This window comes from Chiloscyllium punctatum, chromosome 49, assembly GCF_047496795.1.
Source record: "Chiloscyllium punctatum isolate Juve2018m chromosome 49, sChiPun1.3, whole genome shotgun sequence".
Classification (NCBI taxonomy): Eukaryota; Metazoa; Chordata; class Chondrichthyes; order Orectolobiformes; family Hemiscylliidae; genus Chiloscyllium; species Chiloscyllium punctatum.
In genome coordinates, this window is record NC_092787.1 from 9,518,427 (window position 1) to 9,543,479 (window position 25,053).

The window sequence follows — 25,053 nt, forward strand, 5'->3', positions numbered from 1 at the left end:
AACCCCCCCCCCCCCCCCCCCACCCGCCCCTTATTGCAATTACATAATTTCTAAAATGAACCAAAGATTAACCATTACTGACTCTGTTTGATTCCATTAAGATTTTTCTAAATGTCCCATTATTTTTTCCTTTTAATTTTCCCAACAACTGATGCCAGGTTAACTGGTGTATAGTTTCTGTATCTCTCTCTTCTTGAGTGGAGGCGTCACATTAGTGGCTTTCCAATTTGCCTGAACTCTCTCAAAATCTAGAGAGTTCTGAATTATTTTGACCAATGTCTCCAATTAATTCTGCATAAAAAGGGGTCATTCCTCTTACCTTATTACCCAATTTCATGGTAAGTGTTAAAATTGACCTCAGAGAGCTGTTGAAAAAGATCCAACCACACTATGATATGGATTTTCCATCTACTGACATTGGTTTGATTCTAACAATGTCAAAAGGATCCCTAAGCATCCAGCAAACATGCCATCACCAAGCATTGTAATCAAGCAATCATACTGAAGTTTTCTCAGACAGCAAAGCAGGAAGTAAAAATCATAGAATTAATTAATTTTTGATTTAAAATTACAAAAGCAAAATAAGTGATTGGGGCAGATGCATGGGACTAAGGTAACAGCTGAATTATGTAGTTTTTTTCAAAAAAGTAAAAATTCAATCTTAATGGAAAAAATAATATTGATAAATTTTATATATTATTTTTATTCTTTTTCATGGCCAGTAGGCTGTTCAATAGTAATTATGATCCTATATGCTATTAAAATCTCAGTCATAATGCAACTTTTCAAAAAGGTTTTACAATGAAACAGTAAGTGTAAAAGGGAGTATTCTCGTCAGTGTAGCTATTCTCACATGACTGCAGTTTGGGAAGCTTCAACAGTGGATCCTATAGGGAAACTTAGACACACTTACAGCATCTTCTGGATTTTCTATGTTTGATTTTGTATTTTGGACACCAGAGTTTGCTGTCTGTTTCAGAGGATGGCAAATGCTGAGGATCACAACTGCAGAATACAAGTTAATGGTTCTTGTGATCTTCAGTCTATAAAAGATTTGTATCAAAACATTAACAAAAAACAATATATATTCTCAATCTACTCTATCATTAATTTCATAGAAAACATTCTTATAGTGAAAGGGCTAAACATGTATTGAGGAGATGCACTGGAGTATCTGTCACATGCACACACACACACAAATACTGCACATTGTTGTACTATGATGAGAGTTTTGTGTTGAATGCCAAAAGAGTGGAGTCCTAGTCTCAGTTACATTACTGAGGAAAAATTCAATATACTGACTGACAGGTATTCAACTTTGAAAAAAATCAGGGAATGAGTTTGATTATAAGTTTTATTATTGTTGAGTGTGAAAAAACAATGGAATTACATTCTCGAGATCAGAACGGAGACCAACCCCTTGCTGATCTTCAAGGCAGAAACAAGGTCATCATAATAAACTGCAGTAAAAATTATGAACTTATCCGATTGTCTCTAAGAGGCCAGAAAGTAAGTTCGGCAGAGGTCTCCTGAATTGGATAAGGGCTCTTTTATTGCTTCTCTTCAGCAATGTCAATACACATGCACGTATAATGATTAAAATAAAATCCAAAACTGATATCATCTGTAAAATATAGAACTAGTGATAAATTGCTATTAACTAAGAATAGTACAAAAAATACCTTTCCAGCAGAAAGAAATTATTGTAGTTAGAATAACATTTCGGCTTTGAAGTTGTTTGCCACTGAGGCCCTTCTTCATACATGAATTATCAGATCAACAATTTAACCATACAGCTTTCATGGAACTCCTGAAATTAAATAGGCTGTTTAAATAAAAGCATAATGCCTTTGATGCTCAACATTTCATCAGTAAAAATGTAGACAGGTGTGTTATTTATCACTATACAGAAGAATCAATATTGCTTTACGTTTTTTTATTGACTTTCATTGATAAGGTAGAAGGTAATACACATTACGAACACAGTAAAAAATCAAAATGTACATACAACAGTTATGTTAATCACAAGACGCATTATAGTGTGCAGACAGTGAGAGCATTTTCTCCAGTGTGCGCCATCTGTTTCCCTTAATATAACTAAAAGTATAGAATTCTGCTTTCATCTTTTCACTTTTTTGCTTTACGATAGTAATAAAAGATCACATTTAAATCTAATAACATGCTTAACAACCTTTTGAAAAGTTGCAGCACAGGAGTTGGGCTGCATTAAGTGAATACAACGTGATTCACAGAAGTTTCTCCATTTAAAAAATCTTTAAACAGCTTTGTAATTGTAATTATTTACATGGTAATTATTGGCCTTTAGAACTTTGGAAGTAAAATTTTCAGTACTACAATGTCCTCTTTTGCCGTCTGGCCAATAAAGCCTTTAACATTTTATTAAGCTGCCTTCTTGTTTTACATATCATAAAACTGTATTTTAGCTCAAATGCATTCAGATTTTAATAAAGGGATACAAGTTCAAATGACAGAAGATTAGACCAATAATGTAAGTCAAATCAGATCTACTTTATGACTTCATGGAACTGAAGTGAAATTTTTGCACAAGTCAAAAAGCACTCCTAAAACATCTTGGAACAAAGATGACATGGTGCAAAACAATGACATAACAGGCAGAAAATGTATCTTTCATAGTCATGATACTTGTCATGAATGGATCAAAACAGAAAAGATTGTATAGTAATATTAAGTAAAATAAACAAGTATATTTGGCAAAGGTACGAATACCAAAGCTTTACACACAAAACTGGCTTATTTCAAGTATCCATGTATAAAAACATAGCAGCGTCTTATGGCTGAACTAAAGTTAGTTGTGCAACACAATACTAGTAACCATAAGATGTGTGATCTGTCATGGTTTGTCTTGAGAACACTACCTTCTCATTTCTACCAGTTGTTCAGGAACAATGAAACATTAAATTACAGCTACTAGCAATTTTATCAACAAAATAGTTCCTCTTTCAAAGAGGGAAGATACGTAGATGCACTATAATTAAGGATATCTTTATTTCCTCAAAATGAGGCTTAACTAAAAAGTGTAACTTCAATTATTTCATACTCAAGTGTATTTAATGGAACATATCAGATTGCATTGGAAGCGATCAGATATAATGCCACTTTGCTTTGATGCAATTCCAATATTGTAAAACAACATACAGATATACACAGGAAAACGTACCTTAAGTCTACTAGACTCTGCCTTGAATGTTTCCTGGTAGCCTTCATTCTCAGTCATCATCCATTGCATGCTCGACTGTCACAGTGCAGTATGGGAATGTCAGGTGATTTATACCACTATATACAGTGTTTTCCAGGACATGTATATAATTGCAGTAAAAGTCCAATAACTGGACTATTGGTTTCTCTTAAGTATCCTCAAAGTTATCATTAAAGGGTTTGCTAATAAGACAACAACTAGCACATATGTTTAATTATAACTCAAAATGAAACAAAATATCATGGGCAATGGTTAAATTTTTCTTCCATGTATTACTGCCAGGAGCAACTTATAAAACACTCAAAACCCTATTGACATTTAGAGTTTAACCAGAACATAGGATGGATAAATGAACCAGTCAAAAAGCTCCTATTGCTTTTGTAGTAAATGCCCTGTTTAGCTATGTTTTGTTTAAAAATCATCTTTAAAATTGTATCTTACTGTGTTAATGTTTTGTTTTCACAATATACTTAGTACACTGACCATGGAACACATAATTACAGAAAATAATTGTGCCAAATACATCAGTCTTTGAGAATTTGTTTGATCGAAAATAATTCCGCTTGAATAACAATGTTTCAATTATCCAAATCGGTAGATGCAAAGAAAAATATCTTCTTCAGAACCAATGACTTCAGAGAAATTGTTAAATTTATTTTTCAGCCTTGCTCTTAATATTCAGCAGTGGTCTTTTCCAGGAAAAGGCTTCTAACATCCAGCATGGAAGCCAGTTCTAGAATGTGATTCTGGAGTGCAGGATTCTCTACACTATCTTCTTTCTGCAACTGTGGATAGGTTTCTGGGTAATTCCGAGTTTCCTTTTATTGGAATTGGAAACAGAAGAAATTAAATAGTTAATTTTGCAATATGGTCTTTCCACATATGTAATATATTTAAGATAACAAATACTGCAATTTGATTGACATACTAATGACTTTCACAACCAAAATTGGGATTTGAAAATATATCAAAAATATAGGTGAACAGCCACATACAGAAAACTATCGTGGTTCAAATTAATCATGCAGAGAAAATAATTCAAGACAAAGAACCAATCCAATTGGATATGCATGCAATTGATGGAAAAAAAAAATTGGGGGAGGAGTCAACACCAATTTACAAAGAATCTTTTCATCCTCTGGCAGAACAGATGTTCTAAAATGAAGGGTTATGATATAAAACTAGATAATGTTTTATCTTAATCATAGTTTAAGATTCTGAGGTATCCACTAATGCCCTTGTCCTTTTAGATTGTATGGGTCACACTTTTGAAAGCTGTTGCAGAAGTCTTGGTGAGTTGTTGCAGAGCATCTTGTAGACGATATAAAAAGTGTTTAAGTAATCCTATTACTAGCAGAAGTGGGAGTTATATTAACACTGATTGATGCACTAATCCATCACATTTAATGCAAGTAGAAGGTTTACAATTATGAAAAAGTTTGAGTTACACCAAATAAAATTCATTTCTCATGTAAATAATAATCATATTTGGAGTGACACTGAAAAACAAAGTAGAGGCAGATAAACTTTGGTGCGAAAGGAGATGAGAGAATTATGTATCTAAATATACAACTTTAGCGTCAAATGGTAAATTTGGTGGATGGACTAATAAACAATAGAGGGTCAAGTCAGAGCACAATTATAGATACATAGAAAATAGGAACATGGATAGGCCATTTGGCGCTTCAGACTTTCTCGTGATTCAATATGATCATGCTGATCATGCAGTTTAGAACCTTGTTCCCACTATTTCTCTATAACCTTTAATCCATTTATCCCCAAGAACTATATCTAATTCTTTCTTGAAAACATTCGATGTTTTGGTCTCAACTGCTTTCTGGCTGAGAATACCACAAACTCACCACTCAAGGTGGAGAAATTTCTCATCCAAGTTCTAAATGGTCTACCCGATATCCTTAGATGGTTACCCCTGGTTCTCGAACACAAACATATAATTCTGAACAAAAGGTCCCATTCCCTTCACTGATTTAAGGAAAAGTATGTTGTTGACATCAGATCCTTTCTCTTTCAACATTTGGCCTTACCCAAATGAGATGAACAGCTACAAAGTAGGACTGGCAATGATCGAGCAGTAGGGTTTTTTCTCCTCACCCACCTAGCTAGCTGCTGCACAATATGTAACATAAAGGGAAGCACCTAAGAAAATGCATAAAACTCACTATACTTTGTGTTATATGAGGAATCTGGAATAGGCAAATACAAAATACTTAGTAAAACACTAGACAAGTATTTTATTACTCCTGTTATTCTGTCAAAAATTGCAGTGGTAAATCCAGAATTATCCACCTGCTTATTCACCACCTCCCAAACCAGAATTTAAAACATTAAGGTAGACATTGGAGTTCTTTCTTTCACCTAGCATATTATATACTCTTCCCACAGCTTAACCTTGCAACAATCGGCAAACAAAACTCAGATTATGTAAATCACTATCAAATACCTGTTCTGTCCTGTCTAATCCTAAATTCCCTGTCATTTGCTACTTGAATTCCCAATCTATTTCTACTCTGACTTCTTGATCATCAGCATTTTACTTGATTTTAGTGAAAGTCAATGCAAACTTTAGGAACAGCATTATATTTTTCAGGGTTGTTGGCTTTCACACTGATTTTAGTAACCCTAGGCTTAACTCAATTCCACCACCCCCCAAACAAAAAAATGATGGCGATTTGGGATTGATCTGGCAGCACTGTTTGTGGGGATGGATGAAAGGAATAGATTTGTTTTGGGGCACCCTATACCGGAAGCTTTTACTGCCAGTTAGCCTGCACCACTTTTGCTGACTTGTTTTGATTTCTCTGAACGACTGGTGCCTATTTGCCAATGTTGCCTTTTTACCTGCTTCTCCACCCATCTCCTCATCATCAGCTATTCCAACTTCCAAAGAGTATCAGTATTTCTTTACTTGATTTCTCTCATGAAGCCTTCTATTGCCTTGTGCCAATATCAATTCTGTCATTTAACTAAGTCTTGTTTCCAGATACGTACTGTGAAGATGATTTAGTTTATTTCCTGTATAAGATGTGCTTTCCCTCCTCTTCCCTTTTTTATGTTCCTTTCAAATACTGTTTATCAGCAAAACCTTCAAGGATCCACACAAAATGTTTACTGGTCTGTTTTCTCCTTAGACTCTGCTTGCTCTACTAAGCATTTCCAGCATTTTCTGTATTTGTTTCAGCTCTCCAACATCTGCAGTTCTTTTGCTTTCTGTACCTGATAACATATATAACCTTGATCAAATCTACACCAAAATCAGAAACAGCCTCCTCCTCATAAGAGATCCTTTGCAGTTCTTGATTTAGTCAAGAACTCTGAAAATCACCAACTCATGCTGGGTGTGATTCCATTGGTTTGGTATACTTTTCATATCTACCCTGTCATCATTACTTTTATAAAGAACATACAGCAATTCCCGATTCTGCTTTATGATTCATAGAAAACTGAAGACTATCTAGCAGGGAAATGGTATACATTTTACTGAGTCCAAACTAAAGACTTTTATGTTATTTATTGCTAATGTAAATGAAAAGGTGAGAATCTTACCCTAAACATTTTGTGAAGTCTCATGGTTGCAGAGCAGAGAACAAACCGGGTCAACAATAATCGAAGAAAATCATCACCAAAAAACTGAAGGAATGCTTGATCTGTCAACACACAAAAAAAAGGAAGAGGAATTTACTTCAAATGCCACATTCAAAATAATTGGTGCCAGTCAGTTGTCCAACATATTGCAGATATTACTAATCTAATTACAAACTTACATTGTTTCACGGTCAATGTGTCTGCCTTTTTTATTGAGGTTTTCCAAGGCCTGCCTTTGTACACCAAAAGGTTTATAATTTTCTTTTGTGGAGTCTTACTCAAACTAAGCTGATAATGGCATAGCAAGGGAAACAATTCTGGGAGCGGAATAAAGTAACTATGTTCTTATCCAATTAGACTAAAGGATTGAAAAATTAACTGTACAAGGATAGGGTAAAGTTGAATGGATGAATTTAATGTCAAAATAGGTGCAGAGAGAGCAAAAAGGACTGAAAAATTGAGGCATGATTAAAATGAAGCAAAAAAACCTCACTTAAGGAATGTGATTCCACCTTTATTAATTTTCAGTGCTAAAGTTCATTTATATTTATCAGAGAAGAATGAGAGGGAATCTCATTGAAACATTTGGGATCAAAATGGGTTTGACCAGGCAGATACCAAGCCATTCTCTCCCCTGGCTGGAGAAGTTAGAACAAGGGGGCACAATTATAGGATAAAGACTGATTGGAGGGTTCATATAACAGACTGCAAACTTTTGAAATTTAAGGCTGGCATACGATACAAGAACTAGGCGGGGGAAGTGATAGCCTGAGATCAGCCATGATAGTTATGAATGGTGCAGCATGCTCAAAGGGCTGGTGGTCATCTCCTGATGCCATATTCTTAATGTTCCCCAGACTATCTTTGAACTGAGAGACAAAGAGACTAAGGCTATATAACTGTCTATTTGGTTATCAGCTGCTTAGTCATAATTTTGCTTTGGATGTTGCATTATAGTAACCAAATAACTATTATAAATCATTGAAAAGATTTGAGGCTGCCAAACACTTAGAACATTGAACATTACAGCGCAGTTTGGACCCTTTGACTGTTATTATCGCAACCTGTGAAACCAATCTGAAGCTCATCTAACCTACGCTATTTCATTATTATCCATATGTTTATCCAATAACCATTTAAATGCCCTTAATGTTGGTGAGTCTACTACTGCTACAGGCAGGGCATTTCACACCCTTACTACTCTGAGTAAAGAACCTACCTCTGATATCTATCACCCCTCAATTTAAAAGCTATCTCCCCTCGTGCTCGCCATCACCAGAGGAAAAAGGCTCTCACTGTCCACCCTATCTAATCCTCTGATCATCTTACACAATGGAAACAGCATTCCACTTCCCAATAGTCTAGTATTGAAATAAAATGATATTTCTAGTTCCAATGAAAGTGAGTTTGGTTTGAATATTGATCAAAAAAAGGTCCAGGGGACTGCTCATAGGTAAGAAACAGGTGCTTTTCATTGAAAAAATTACTAAGCAAGTTCAACTAAAATGATCTCTAAAATTCATTAAAAAAACCAAGATGATGCTACCAGGCTGAGTTACCTACTTACATATGCATGGAGATTGAAGCCAAGGAGAAATTTTACCAGAAAATAGCGAAATCAATTTGGGCATGTCACATGGAATGGTTCTCTCTGCGAGGCCTAACAAGTTATCTGACATCATCTTCCCAAAGGCGCCTGATTATCTACACAATACATTCCTATGGAACTCTACTTGTTGTATTCTCCCACTCGCCGTAGGCAAAGTACATTCCTCTGCCAGCATATCCTCTGCCACCATTGCTACTTAAGAACCAAGACACACAGATTACCTGTCCTTAGCCTCTCTAAGGCTAATCCTGTCTAAGTGAGTGCTACTTTTTCCCCAAAGCCCATTGTTGGCCAGTGTCTTCACATTGAACAAAGAACAACGTGTGACTATCACATACAGGAAAGGTTTCAAATAGTTCAACATGCTCACTTTTGTTCAATAACAGCAAAAGTGAAAAAAAACAAATGAACAGCAGCTACATTTGCCTCTGGGAACAGAAAAGGACTGCTTGCTTTGTGAGCATCAACAAATTTACAATCAAAAGTGTGATAGTTGCACACAGTTCTTATCTACTGGAATAAGGTGTCAATTAAGTCCTATCTGATTTCTACTGTTTAACCCTGCTGCACTCTCTCATGCAGAGGGTGATGTTCCTCCTGCTTAATATCCTTATCTTCCTTCTGAGAAAACTGCTGCCGCTCTCCCAGCTTCAGCATCCAACACATTTCCTCTTTCCCTGGTCCAGTTGTTCAGAGCATAGCACACTAGGTTAATACTGCACATTCTATTAGAGTGCACTGCAAGGACACTCCAAACTGATCTGAGCATTGGAACCCCTTCAGGAGACGTATCACGTGCTCTATTAACGCTCTGGTCGAAGAATGGACAGCAATGTAGTTCTGCCTCAGTCAGGGGAGTGTTTCATTGGTTCAGTAGCCATGAATGCAGAAGGCAGCCATGGTCTCCTAGTAACCATCTTTGTAAGGCAAATGGCCCTTGATATGAATCCGCAGCATGAGAGTTCTCAAGGATCTACGAACCATAGTATCTCCAGGGTACTTGGTGCAGACGTCCAAGATGCAATACCATTGATCACAGATGGCTTGCATGGCTTAATGGGAAGAAGCCCTTTTCTTTTCATGAACTCAGCTGTGTTATGTGGTGCTGCCAAAGCAAGGGCCGTACTGTCTACTACACTCTGAACCTGGCTAAGCCATTTATCCAGGAAGTCCGCTGCCCAGGCTGCAACATTGACCTAGTCACAGGGAAACAAGATGAAGCAATGTGATTGGTTACAAAATACAGTCATAGCCTTGATACACTCGTGGATGGATGATTGAGAGATCTCACACATCTCTTCGGTCGCTCCTTGTAAGCAAACAGTTGCATAAAATTTTAGCACAGCTATTAGCTTGACAGCCACCCCCAGGATTGGATGGCCACCCATTCTGTGTCACAATGTCCCAAAACATCCTCAGCTTGTGAGGACACAGTGTCTTCCTCACCTAGAGGAAATGACATTGAAGATGATAGACTTTAGTCATCCAACGAATCCTGAGGGGACCTTCAGCTGTGCCATCTTCATGTGGAAAATATTCAGCATATGTTGGTGGTTGCTGCTGGTTCTGTGCTGACTGGCAGCATTCCCTCTCAGCTGTGTCGCCTTGCAGTCAGAGGTCATGTGCACACAATACATACACCAATGAATTAATGCCGATGCATTAACTTCTGGTTCCAGAAGTCACTTCTGCCCCAGAGATTAGGGGAAAACCACAGCTTACTAGCATATCTATTCCTCCTCCATTTCTCTGCACTTTCATTGCAATACAGTAACAGCTATTATAACCATATTGCGATCGAATCCATCAGAACACTTCACACCCATGTGAGGAATGCAAGAAAAACAATAGGTCTTTAGAATTGTGAACAGTCAGAATTTGCACCACCCACAAATGAAAGGTTGAGCATAGTTCTCTGTACAGAGGGACATGGAGCACTCCAGCAAGGAGGCCCATAGAATTCCTCTAAATCAAACTTTGACATAGGCATTTTATTCCAATGACTGTAGCCAATTCATATTGCAAAAGACAGTAAGAGATTATAAATACTGAATGAGTGCTGAGATCTTCTTCTCCAGCCCGATATTACCCAGGAAAGGCATCATTGCATGCAGGTGCATATTAGCCAATGTGTATAGTTCAATATGAGAGAGAATGAGTTCCCTATGCAGCTTGTGAGGATGTGCATTATATCTTTGTGCTATGTGACTGCAAAGTGCCACATTGAAGATTGTCTGAGAGTACCACAGCTTCACAGAGATTACTATCTTCAACCTGCAATGACCAGTCAAGATAGCTTGTGACCACCATTTGCAGTCCTCAGAGTTGAAGAGAGGAGGGAGGGAAGGAAGGAAAAGGAAAGCGGAAGGGAAGGGGAGGGAAAAAAAGGGAAGGAAGGAGAGAAAAAAAAGGAAGGAAGGAGAAAAAATGAAGGAAGAAGAAAAGAAAGGGAAGGAAGAAGGGAAAAAAATGGAAGGGAAGGGAAGGGAAGGGAGGAAGGAACAGAGGCCCATTCAGCTCCCTGACACAGCAGTGAACCTGCGCAGTTCCTGCCTTTGCTGCTTGAATTTATGCATGCGTCTGGAAAAATTAACAAACAATGAAATCTATAACTGATCTTGGAAGAGCCTGTTTGGGAGAGGTCACAGCACAGAAACAAATAAGTGAATAGTTTTAAATGTGGCCTTACAGTAAGTCTGCAGTAGAGAGTAGAGTGGGTTCTTTCTTGATTATATGTTTTATTGAGATATATCTCTTAATTAAACTTAAAAACATAAGCCATAAGTATTAAATTAGCCTGGAGCAATGTTTTGTAAAGGAATAAGACAGATAGAGGAATAAGATCTAATTTCTGGGTCTGTAGATTGAAAGAAGCAAAATGGGTTTTGGTAGAGTGATATACACTTCTTGCCAGATGTAGGAGTTTAGGGAGAGTTTACATGTTACTGAGGATTAAATGCCATTGGTTGCGAATCCTATCACGTGAATGAATCGGTTAGAGACAGTTAGAGGCAATGAGGAATTTACAAGAGTAAAGGGGTATGATGAATGGCAGTTATAGGAAGGGAGAAAAGTTGCAGATACAGTCACATAGATGAATTAACTCCAGGAAAGCTAAGAGAGGTAGGCAGGTAGTGCAGGAGTCTTCTGTGGCTATTACCATTTCAAACAAGTACGCTGTTTTGGAAAATGTAGGGGGTGATGGATTCTCAGGAGAATGTAGCATGAAAAGCCAAGTTTCTAGTATCGAGACTGGCTCTAACGTAACGTGGGGTATGTTGGGTTCCAACAGATCAATGGTGTTGGGGGACTCTCTAAACTGAGACACATATCGTCAGTTCTGTGGCCAGCAACGAAAAATCAGAATGGTGTGTTGCTTCCCTGGTGCCAGGATCAAGGATGTCTCAGAGAGGGTGCAAAACGTTCTCCAGCTGGAGAGGGGCCAACAGGAGGTCATTGTACACATTGGAACCAATGACATAAGGAGGGAAAAGGATGACATTATGAAGGGAGAATATAGAGGATTGGCAGGAATTTAAAAAGGAGGTCCTCGAGAGTAGTAATGTCTGGATTACTCCCGGTGCTGCGAGCTAGTGAGGGTAGAATAGGAAGATTGAGATGAATGCATGGCTGAGGAGCTGGTGTATGGGAGAAGGATTCACATTTTTGGATCACTGGAATCTCTTCCAGTAGAAGTGACCTGTACAAGAAGGACAGATTGCACCAGAATTGGAAGGGGACTAATATACCGGCAGAGAGAGTTTCTAGAGCTGTTTGGGAGGATTTAAACTATTAAGGTGGGGGGTGGGAGTGGGACCCAGGGAGACTGTGAGGAAAGGGATCATTCTGAGACTGGTACAGTTGAGAAAAGAAGCGAGTCAAACAATCAGGGTAGGCAGGGACAGAGCCTGAGAACAAGGTAGGACTGATAAATTAAACTGCATTTATTTCAATGCAAGAGGCCTAATAGGGAAGGCAGACGATCTCAGGGCATGGTTAGGAACGTGGGACTGGGATATCATAGCAATTACAGAAATGTGGCTCAGAGATGGACAGAACACAAATGCTACTAGAAGGACAAAAGGGAGGCAAGACAGGAGGGGAAGTCGCGTTTTTGATAAGGGATAGCATTACAGCTGTACTGAGGGAGGATATTCCCAGAAATGCATCCAGAGAAGTTATTTCAGTTGAACTGAGAAATAAGAAAGGGATGATTACCTTATTGGGATTGTATTATAGACCCCCTAATAGTCTATGGTAGGGGATTTTAACTTACCAAACATAGACTGGGACTGCCATAGTGTTAAGGGTTTAGATGGAGAGGAATTTGTTAAGTGTGTACAAGAACATTTTCTGATTCAGAGTGTGGATGTACCTACTAGAGAAGGTGCAAAACTTGACCTACTCTTGCGAAATAAGGCAGGGCAGGTGACTGAGGTGTCAGTGGGGAAGCACTTTGGGGCCAGCGATCATAATTCTAATAGTTTTAAAACAGTGATGGAAAAGGATACACCAGATCTAAAATTGATCTAAATTTGAGGAAGGCTAATTTTGACGGCATTAGGCAAGAACTTTCAAAAGCTGATTGGGGGCAGATGTTCGCAGGTAAAGGGATGGCTGGAAAATGGGAAGCCTTCAGAAATGAGATAACGAGAATCCAGAGAAAGTATATTCCTGTTAGGGTGAAAGGAAAGGCTGGTAGTACATGGAATGCTGGATGACTAAAGAAATTGAGGGTTTATTTAAGAAAAAGAAGGAAGCATATATCATGTACAGACAGGATAGATCGAGTGAATCCTTATTCAAGTATAGAGGCAGTAGAAGTATACTTGAGAGAAATCAGGAGGGCAAAAAGGGGACATGTGATAGCTTTGGCAAATAGAGGTAATGAAAATCCAAATGGATTTTACAAATACATCAAGGACAAAAGGATAACTAGGGAGAGCCATGGGAGGTAGGGGAGATACTGAATGGGTATTTTGCATCAATGTTTCCTGTGGAAAAGGACATGGAAGGTATAGAATATAGGGAAATAGATAGATAGTGACATCTTGAAAAATGCCATATTACAGAGGAGGAAGTGCTGGATGTCTTGAAATGCATAACAGTGGATAAATCCCCAGGACTTGATCAGGCGTACCCAAGAACTCTGGGAAGCTAGAGAAGTGATTGCTGGGCCTCTTGCTGAGATATTTGTATCATCGATAGTCACAGGTGAGGTCCTGAAAGACGGGAGGTTGGCTAATGTGGTGCCACTGTTTAAGAAAGGTGGTAAGGACAAGCCAGAAAAGTATAGACCGGTGAGTCTGATATCAGTGGTGGGCAAGTTGTTAGAAGGAATCCTGAGGGACAGGATATACATGTATTTGGAAAGACAAGGACTGATTAGGGATAGTCAACATGGCTTTGTGCATGGGAAATCATGTCTCACAAACTTGATTGAGTTTTTTGAAGAGGTCACAAAGAGGATTGATAAGGGCAGAGCGGTAGACATGATCTATATAGACTTCAATGAGGTTCCCCATGGGAGACTGGTTAGCAATGTTAGATCTCATGGAGTACAGGGAGAACTAGCCATTTGAATACAGAACTGGCTCATAAGGTAGAAGACAGAGGGTGGTGGTGGGGGATTGTTTTTCAGACTGGAGGCCTGTGACCAGTGGAGTGCCACAAGGATCGGTGCTGCGTCCACTACTATTCATCACTTATATAAATGATTTGGAAGCATAAGAGGTATAATTAATTAGTTTGTAGTTTGTAGGATAAATAGACAAAGTCTTTTTCTTGGGGTGGGGGAGTCCAGAACTAGAGGGCAAAGGTTTAGAGTGAGAGGGGAAAGATATAAAAAGAGACCTAAGGGGCTACATTTTCACGCAGAGGGTGATACATGTATGGAGTGAGCTGCCAAAGGAAATAGTGGAGGCTAGTACAATTGCAACATTTAAAAGGCATTTGGATGGGTATATGAATAGGAAGGGTTAGAAGGGATATGGGCCGGGTGCTGGCAGGTGGGACAAGATTGGGTTGGGATATCTGGTCAGCATGGACAAGTTGGACCGAAGGGTCTGTTTCTGTGCTGTACATCTCTATGACTATGACTCTATAAACCAGTTACCGTGAGTAAAAAAGCAAAAATTACAACCAATGAGGTGACATGGTGCAGGTGATAAAATTGTAAAAGATAGGAATGCCAGAAGTCACGCTACAATGCATCGCAATAGTATTAAAAAATGTGCACATTGTTCACAATCAACCAACTTCATTTTTATGTGTGCTTGTGTGTCTTGACTGAACTTCATCATAGGAGTTGGAAGTTAACAACTTCCCAGAGAACCACTGGTCTATAAACAGCTGTCCAAACATTGGTCCAGAAACAAACCATTACTGATCAACCAGTCAAGGGTAATCAGTAGAACATATCACTGGTTTCCTTGACTCTGACTAACCCCAACAGAAGAGAGAATCAAATGAGATGACAAGTTGGCAAAAGAGAGCTGCCTAATACCATGAACATGCAGTAAGCCTGAGATTTCTCAGAACTGGTAGAAATGTTCAGTCCTCTGTCTTGTAAAACAGCAGTCAATGCCAGTGACAAATACTAAGAGAGCAGCAATCTTTCATTTGACAGAGTCTGAAAAAATCCAAGTCACCAGTCAGGCAATCACAATAGGAACCTCACACCATCCAGCTTGATCATTAACTCGAGGAAGTAAGCCACATGTAACTCCATTGGAGCCAGATCAACAGACTTGGTTCCAAGACAAAGTCAAAATGAAGAATCTGCTTGGTATAAGCATCCAAGATTCCACAAAAAGAGACTACATAATCAAGTTAGAAAATGGTTACCTGATCTAGAAATCCAGGCTACTACAAAGAAGAAAGTACACTTTTCTTTAAATAAAGATATCTTTAAGGAAAGAAAGTCAGATGATTAAGGGTTCTCCATTTAAGGCAATGGACTGACAACAAAGCATGAGGTCATCCAGCAAAGATATCATTCACATCAAAATAGTGGTCAACAGTCCTCAATACAAATAAGAGACCTACCATTCTTCTCAGTCTGAAGATAATACATTCTAAGAAAAGTACTAACTGTCCAGACTACCCATATTAGAGCAGTCAGACACTTGAGGGGGAGAAGTAGTGGTAAATGCAAAATAGTACTACAGAGGATTAACGATGGAGAAAAAAAGTTTGGAAGGAAAGTTAATGGTTCTGAAGGCATTAATAATCATAGTACATCGGCTCCACCCGTTCTATTGATGTCACATAGCTTGTAGATGAAGACAATTAGCTGAGGCTAAGAAGGCAGCCAATGACTACCTTTTTGGTGTCTTTATAAATGGCAATATAAACAGACTCATCAGAATCACATATCTCGTGAAAAAGTTCTATATACACACAATTCTTGTCATGTACATAATTTTTGCCAGTTCATAATTGTCTCACAATCCCAAGGTGCAGAAGCAAAATTGTAATAACAGGACTCACTGCTGAGCACTTCACAATAATTCCAGTTGAACGATATGTTATGTGGTGTTGCTGCAGAATGACCAAACTAAACAGGAGGTCTGAATAAAAAGAGCTGAAAACTCCTCTCCTGATTTGTTTGAAAAATGATTCAATAGCTAACATAACTGAATGGTATAGGTTCTAGTGGAATCATGTCAAAAGCATTAGTCAGAATACTTTGGAAGGAAAGAAAGGGAATAGGGATAACTCTAGGAATTATAGACCAGTCAATCTTACATCTGTGGTGAGCAAATTATTCAAAAGGATTCTGAGAGACCATAGTTTGATTAAAGATTGTCAGCATGGCTTTGTGAGGGGCAGATAATGTATCACAAAGTTGACTGAATTCTTTGAGGATGTGACAAAACACATTGATGAAGGTAGAGCAGTGGATGTGGTTGAACATGGATTTTAGCAAGGCGTTTGATAAATTTCCCCATGGTCGGCTCATTCAGAAAGTAAGTAGGCATGGGAGACAGGGAAATTTGACTATACATATACAGAATTGGCTGGCCCATCGAAGACAGAGGGGTGGTAAAGTAATCAGCTTGGAGCTCTGATCAGTGGGGCTCTGCAAGGATTTGTTCTGGGACCTCTGCTCTTTGTAATTTTTATAAATGACTTGGATGAGGAAGTGGAAGAATGGGTTAGTAAGTTTGCTGATGACACAAAGGTTGGTGGAGTGGTGGATAGTGTGGAGGGCTGTTGTAGGTTGCAATGGGACATTGACAGGATGCAGAAATGGGCTGCAAAGTGTCTGATGGAGTTTAACCTGGAAAAGTGTGAAATGATTCACTTTGGAAGATTGAATTTGAATGCAGAATACAGGGTTAAAGGAAGGATTCTTGGCAGTGTGGAGGAACAGAGGGATCATGGTGTCCATGTCCATAGAACCCTCAAAGTTATCACCCAGGTTGATAGGGTTGTTAAGAAGGGTGTGTTGGCTTTCATTATCTGGTGGATTGAGTTTAAGAGCCGTGAAGTTTTGCTGCAGCTCTACAAAGCCCTGGTCAGACCACACTTGGAATATTGTGTTCAGTTCTGGTGGCCTCATTGTCAGAAAGATTTGGAAGCTTTAGAGAGGGCACAGAGAAGATTTGTCAGAATGCTGCCTGGACTGCAGGGCACATCTTATGAGGAAAAATTGAGGGAGCTAGGGCTGTTCTTGTTGGAGTGAAGAAGGATGAGAAGTGACTTTACAGAAGTGTACATGATGATGGAGAGAGGTGTAGAATGAGACTTTGCCTTTGGTGGAATTGTCTACCATGGAGAGGGCAGGGGGGGATGCGGGGAGGGCATAATTTTAACAGAATTGGAGGAAGGTTCTATGTACTGTTCTATGTTCTGAAAGTGAAGAATTAATTTTACATTAAATTCTGAAGAGTGGAGAGCTTGATTGATCAGAGCATACAGTATTCTTATTGATACGAATTTAGATTAGATTAGAGTCCCTACAGTGAGGAAATAGGCCCTTCAGCCCAACCAGGCCACACCAACCCTCCGAAGAGTAACCCACCCAGACCCACTTCCCTCTGACTAATGCACCTAACACTATGGGCAATTTAGCATGGCCGATTGACCTGGCCTGCACATCTTTGGATTGTGGGAGGAAACCAGAGCACCCGGAGGAAACCCACGCAGACATGGGGAGAATGTGCAAACTCCACACAGATAATCGCCTGAGGCTGGAATCGAACCTAGGACCCTGGTGCTGTGAGGCTGCAGTGCTAACCACTGAGCCCCCGTGTCGTCCCGTTGCTCATGCATTCATTTCTTCATATGATTTGGATCATAACTTACCCACAGTCCGTGATTTAGTCAGCAGGTGAGCTATATCCCTATATATCTTATGGAGGTATTCCTGACATTTATCCCACATTCCTTTTCTCATACTTGTGAGTCGACACATAAACAGAAATGCCATCAGAGGATTGTACAGAAAGAGGGTGAAAAGGCTGCCACGTTGAGTTTGATCTGTAAAGAGAGTCACACAATTTAAGATGATTTTGAGAAGGACAATGCTTTCAACAAAAGTTCTTGTGAATTCTTAACTCAAATGTAAAATAAAAACAATATCTTTGACTTGGAATACTTGCAAATTGTGATTAAGATCCCATGATTCTCTGCTTTAAAAGTTTAAATTAGTTTTATTATAATTGCAAATTTACCAAAAAGTGCAACCAATATTTAAATTCAACTTTGAATTACACAGCAACAATTTTCGGGCAGAAGACTTCAAAAGCTCACCTACAATATCACACAGGCATATTTCTGATAATCTTGAATCCCATTGTTAACAACAACCTTTCTGAATTCCACAACTGAGGCTTATTGTTCCACCAGAAATGTTACAAATCTGTTATACATGTTTATCATTTTACATATGGAATGAAATTGTCTCAATTTTTTTCATTTCATATATCAAAATCAAATATTAGTCACTGAATCACTTCAAAATCCACATTATAATACAGTTCACATTACTACATAATTACACTGCATCCTAGGATAATACAAAAAATAATAGTTGTATTGCATTTCACAACTTCCAACTAACTGGAATAGTGAGGGGCATAAACATTAATTAAATGTTGTCCAATCACATACATACACACAAACCTTGTAAACCTTTAGGATATGCTGTTGGAGAAAGCAAGCAGACTAAAGGTTGGCCAAATAAGTTGACAAAGTTCTGCGAAGAGAAAAAACAATTTTTAACCTTTTTTTAATAAATAATACAGCACAGAAATGAAGATTAATATATTAAACAAGGAAAGTATGGTGATAAATGTGTTATAAACACTAATACTTATTTTCACTGTTGGCGTTTATTGTTTACAGCTTCTCGTGTGAATTACTTCTATTGCACAAATCAAAATTTGGAACTGGAAATGTTGCAAAATGTCATATCCCTGCCTTTGACAAAAATGTTTTAATCAATTAATAACTTTGATATTTAAACGAAAGCTCATATAATATGCCAGTATCTGTAAATAAAATGGATGCTGATATCACAGCTTACCAATCCACAATCAATTTGAAATATGAATAGATACGTCAGTCCAGATCATGTAGATGGATTAACAATGAGGCACATACACAGTTAAAATGTAGAAATGTAAATGCAACCCTATCACAAGTTTCCCTGCATAAAGAAACCTCACAATGAGACCTGGCATTTAAACGTTTGCAATGGCATGAAATTGTGGTACTTTGTCACTAAACACCAACAATGATGGTTTGTCTGAATTATTAACATTACAGGAAATTTTAAGTATCCTCTCACTTGCACTGAGAAAGGTAGAAGCTTTCCTGTGATGCATGTTTGTTCAGGACCAACTCCCCGAACTGAACTTTGTATTTGGTATTCCTGCTCCCATTTTACCCTCCTTTTGCCTCTCCCCACTACCACTAAAGGTTCAGGAATATCAGGTTTAACCTGGTGTAGAGTCTTCTCCCCATCAGTAACTCTGCTGGAGCTATCCCTTAGGTTGTGGGAGGGGTGGTCCTATAATCGAACAGGACAGTTTGATCTTGAGTGAAACTGTAGGCTGTTTCTTTAATCTTGCTTTCAGCATTTGGACTACTCTTACCACCAGACCACTGAATGACAGCTGGCATGGAGCTGTCTGAACAGACCAAATACCATTTGACTTCGGAAATACTCGAAACCCCTGCTGGTAAATGACGCCCCATTGCCTGTGACCAATACTTCTGGGAGTCTATGTATCATGATCAATGCTCATAGCTTTTCAATCATCATTCCGCAGTTTGCCAAATGAATTCTGTGCACATCCAAGCATTTTGAATGGGTGCCAACATGACCAAGAATATTTAGCACATGAAAGAACTAGCATAGTCAACATGTAACAGAGTACAAGGTTTACCTAGCCATGCCCACAAACGTTGGAACATTTGCAAAGGTAATTTTTGTCCTTGTTGGCACTCTGGGCACTGCCCCACCAATGCAGCTATGTCGTCATTCAATCCTGGCCACCAGACATAACTTCTTGCCAATCTGTTCATTTTGGAAACCCCTGGATAACCCCAGCCAGTATCTGGAGGCAACCTTTACTCAGAACAATCATTCTTGCTCCCCATAGTAATATGTCATCCTCTGTGGTGATCTAGTTTTGCCAGGTCCGGAAAAGTATCAATTCTGATTGGGACGTCCTTTTTGCTTCCCCCATCACCACCAGCTGTTTTAGTTTTGTCAGGACACAAGATCTTTTTGTGTCCACTGTTGGATATTGTCAGCAGTGACTGGAAGGATGTACAGAAAGTTTAAAACTAGAATGGTCTCTTGCAGGGAGGCACCACTGGTGGTGTATCAGCTAATGGGAGGTGGCTCAAGACATCAACACTTGCCACTTGGCCTTCTGGATCGTGTTCTGAATTGTAATTGTATGCACTCAGAATAAAAGCCCACCACTGAATTCAACCAGAAGCTATTGGTGGCACAGCCTTGTCTGCTTTAAGTAGCTCTACTAGGGGTTTATGGTCCATTATTATAACAAACTTATGTCTGTAAAAGGTATTAGTGGAACATTTCCACACCAAAGATGACCACCAAACCTTTCTTCTCTTATCTAGATGTATTTACATTCGACATCAGCCAAAGTCCAGGAAGTATTCACTATAGGCCGTTCTTCTCATTGGGGCAAGCACTTTGGATGACGACAGCTGCTTTTTTTTCACTAACCTAAAGGCTATTTCTTGCTATGTGACCATTTCCAACGCTGACTGTGACCAATTCAAAGGCTGACCCTTTCTCAATAGCAGGTGGAGCAATGGAGGCCAGGTTGAATTTTCCATAATAATCCACCAACCCAAAGAAAGACCCAAGTTCCAGTACAGATGTGGGAGCCAGAGCACTTTTGATCACCCTCACTTTATCTTCAACAAGTGTAGTCCAGTCTGATCAACTCTGCAGCCAAAACAGGTCACTTGGGGTGTTAGGAACACACATTTTTCCCTTCCAAGGCATATGCCCACCTGGGAGAAACATTCAAACACTGTGTCCAACTTCACCAGGTGTTCTTTATTAGTCTTCCTGGTTATTAGCACATCATCCAAATAAATAGGAACTTGGGTAGACCTTGTAAAATGTTTTCCATGTTTGCTGAAAAAGAACACAGGCCAATGATATGCCAAATGGCAGTCTTGTATACTGGTACAAACCCTTATGGGTATTAATTTTGGAATACTTCTGGGATCCCTCATCTAGTCGCAATTGCAGGTATGCATGGCTTATATCCAGTTTCATGAAGGACAGCTCCCCTGCTTCCACCAGTTTTTCGTATGAGGTCTTTGTGTGAGGAATTGGGTATTTATCCAGCTGTGAGAAACAGTTGACCATTTATTTAAAATCCCCACAAAGGTGAACTGAGCTGTCAGGCTTCACAAATTGGTATGGCGAGTGCTGCCCTTTCCACAAAATGGACTGGTTTGATGATTCCTTCACTTTCCTGCCTCCTGATTTCTACCTCTACTTGGTCCCATAAAGCAAATAGCACTGCAGAATTGTGGAATTGCTTTCTGGTCAACATGTATAGTCACCTTGGCTTCTTTTCCCAATTCCTCCAACTCCGCTGCATCTGCTCCCAGGAGAAGCAATTCCACTCCAGAACATCCTAAATGGCTTCCTACTTTCAGGACCACAATTTCCTCTCCCACGTGGTCAACAATGCCCTCCAGCGCATCTCCCCGACTTCCTGCACCTCTGTTCTTGAACCACACTTCTCCAACGGCAACAAGTGTGGAACACTCCTGGTCCTCACCTTCCCCCCCTACTAATCTCAAGGTACAATGCATCATCCTTCACCATTTCCACCACCTACAGTCAGACCACAACACCAGAGATATATTTCCCTCCCCACCACTTTTAGCATTCCGCAGTGACCTCTGTAACTACCTCATTAGGTCCCCCCCAACAGCACCCCCCCCCCCCACCACCACCCCGCGCCCAATCAGCAATCCAACTTCCGGTCCCGGCACCTTTGCTTACCATCATAACACCTGCGCCCACACTTCCCTTCTCACCTCCATCCAAGGCCCCAAAGGATCCTTCCACATTCGGCAGAGATTTTCCTGCACATCCAAACACCTTATCTACTGTGTTCGTTGCTCTCATTGTGGTCTCCTGTTTGGGGAGGAAGTACGCCAACTTGTGGAACGTTTCAGAGAACATCTCCAGGACACATACAACAAACAACTCCACCGCCCTGTGGCCGACCACTTCAACATCCCTTCCCAGTCCACCAAGGACATGCAAGTCCTGGGCAACCCCCACCGCCAAATCCTAGCCACCCAACGACTAGAGGAAACACACCTCATCTTCTGCCTTGAGACCCTCCACCCACACGGAATCAATGTCGATTTCACCAGTTTCTTCAACTCCCCTCCCCCCACCTTATCCAAGATCCAACCCTCTTAACTCGGCACTGCTCTTTTTAACTGTCCGACCTGTCCATCTTCCTTCTCGCCTACACACTCCACACTGTGCTTTGACCTATCATCATCACACCCCACTTTACACATTCCAGCTACCTTCCCCCCAGCCTCAACCACACCCCCCTCCCATTTATCTCTCAGCCCCCTTGCTCCCCTCCTCCACATACCTGATGAAGAGCTTATGCTCGAAACATCAACCCTCCTGGTCCTCGGATGCTGCCTGATCTGCTGTGTTTTTCCAGCACCACACGTTTGACAAACACAGATGGCAGACATCCCAGAGTGTGCACTCTCTTGGATACTGCCCTACAAGTTCTCGTACTCAAGTCAGGCCTTATAGGATTCCTTTGCTGTCTCAAGTCCGCATACCAGCAGCAACTACAACGAACATTTTAGCCACTTGGCCAGGGCTCGGCTATGTTTTGGGGTTTTGGTGTGGGATGAACCAGGTTCCCTCTGCTCAGGATATGTCCTGCGTGAGGCTTGGCAATTGCCTACACTCAAGTGGTGTTCCCCAAGCTCAGTTGGGCAGGTGAGGGTGTCCACTTCCATTGGGATGGCCTGTAGCTCACATGCTCCACTTGCCGCATTTTTTAATGACAAAGCCAGTTATAGTGTCTGTTTGAAGTCAAGTTGGACTTCAGCTAGTAGGTTCTCTTGCATGGTTACATCATTAATCCCACATACCACATGGTGTCTCAGCATCTCATTCAGGATTAACCCAAAATCACATGCCATCGTTTTACCCTTGTCAAAAATCCTGATACCGATTCCCCTGGTTCTCAAACAACCGAATACAACTGATAGTGCCTCAGAATTAGAGGAGGCTATTTGGGTAGTAATATTCCTTAACTAAATCCATCAACTCTTGAAAGGTTTTAGTATCTGGTGCCTGAGAGAAAGTTAGGCTCCTAATAATTGAAAATGCTATGAGTCTGCAAGCAGTCAGAAAGATTACTCATTGTTTTTCTTCTATGACAATGATTTTTGCATGGAAAAAAAAACACGTTTTCCACATACTGGGGCTGGTCTTTGTCGGCAGGATCGAATGAGTAAAGTTTCCAAAATAAATGCATGATGCCAGAAATGCTTACCCAACTCAAAGACTACGGGTGCAAGTGAACTTTCTTCAGGGGCATACTGTTTTCTCTCGTCACCACTTAAATAATTGCACAGAGGCTGGTATCCCATCACCACGTCATCCTTTATTTATATAGGCACACAGTAGATTAGATTAGATTAAATTAGATTAAATTACTTACAGTGTGGAAACAGGCCCTTCGGCCCAACAAGTCCACACCGTCCCGCTGAAGCGTAACCCACCCATATCCCTACATGTACATCTACATCTTACCTAACACTACGGGCAATTTAGCATGGCCAATTCACCTGACCTGCACATCTTTAGACTGTGGGAGGAAACCGGAGCACCCGGAGGAAACCCACGCAGACACGGGGAGAACATGCAAACTCCACACAGTCAGTCGCCTGAGGCGGGAATTGAACCCGGGTCTCCAGCGCTGTGAGGCAGCAGTGCTAACCACTGTGCCACCGTGCCGCCCAGTACTTGGCTACTGAACAGCCAGCTCAAAGCCATGCCCTATAACAAGGAAATTCTGTGAATCTCTTGTTTATATCGGTTGGCCAGGGCTCCCTGATTGGCCCAGGTCGACAACCTCAATCGAAGATCTCATAGTCAATGATATCCTCCTGGCCCACGTTACAATCACTATGATATGTAACTTCTGTTATATATTGCAGCATCATGCTGTGTGCTCAACCAAAAATCTTAAATTGGTTGCTCCACTCCTTCGGGAGGAGCAAGGAGAGACAGAGAGAGGAGCGGGGGTTGCCGGGAGGTAAGTGAATGCTTTAAAAACTTACTTTGTGAATAGGCAGAGCACATGCTGAGCAGGAGCGGAAACTGGACTCCTGAGTAAGTGAAGTAATATATTTGGGCGGTTGCGTTATCCAAAACACTACTTAGGTAGTGTCTGCCACCCATCCTTCCCCTGAAGCCAAATAAAAAGGTTCTGTGTGCTAGATTGGTAAGGAATTTTTTTTTATTCTTTATTTTTCAATAGTCTCTTTGGGAAATTAAAATAGTGAGAATAGCAGTTAAGACAGTTGAATGTTCCTCCTGTAAAATGTGGGAGGTAAGGGTCACCACTAGTGTCCCTGCTGACTTCATCTGTGGTAAGTGCAACCAACTCCAGCTCCTTGAAAACTGCATTAGGGAACTGGAGCTGGAGATGGATGAACTTTGGATCATTCGGGAGGCAGAGGGATTTATTGAGAGGAGTTACAGGGAGGTAGTCACACCTCAGGTAAAAGAAAAAGGCAGATGGGTTACAGTCAGGGTGTGGAAAGGGAACTGGCAGACCGTGCAGGGATCCCCTGCAGCTGTTCCTCTCAATAACAAGTATACTGTTTTGGACACTGTTTGGTGGTGGTGGGGGGGGGGGGGGGGGGGGGGGGGGGGGGAGGGGAGGAGGAGAGAAGAGGTGGGGGAAGAGAACGACTTACCAGGGGTAAACCATGGTATACAGTTCTCTAGCATAGAGTCTGTCCCTGTTGTTCAGAGGAAGGGGTTTGGGGGGAAGAGGAGGGGGGGGGGCTCTGTAGAGGAGCAGGGCAT

General features: G+C 40.4%; 1 protein-coding gene across 3 annotated transcripts in view; it reads right to left on the reverse strand.

The window, feature by feature from the left end:
• Positions 1–1,348: 1,348 nt before the first annotated feature.
• scai (suppressor of cancer cell invasion) overlaps positions 1,349–25,053 on the reverse strand; it is a 182,030-nt gene continuing 158,325 nt past the window's right edge. For all 3 annotated transcript variants that reach the window (XM_072565864.1, XM_072565865.1, XM_072565866.1), the window contains 4 exons: positions 18,582–18,654; positions 17,763–17,936; positions 6,803–6,903; positions 1,349–4,056 (listed from right to left, as the gene is read on the reverse strand). In XM_072565864.1, coding sequence (XP_072421965.1) covers positions 3,910–4,056; positions 6,803–6,903; positions 17,763–17,936; positions 18,582–18,654 — 495 coding nt within the window. In that variant the 3' untranslated portion in view covers positions 1,349–3,909. The remainder of the gene's footprint in view (positions 4,057–6,802; positions 6,904–17,762; positions 17,937–18,581; positions 18,655–25,053) is intronic.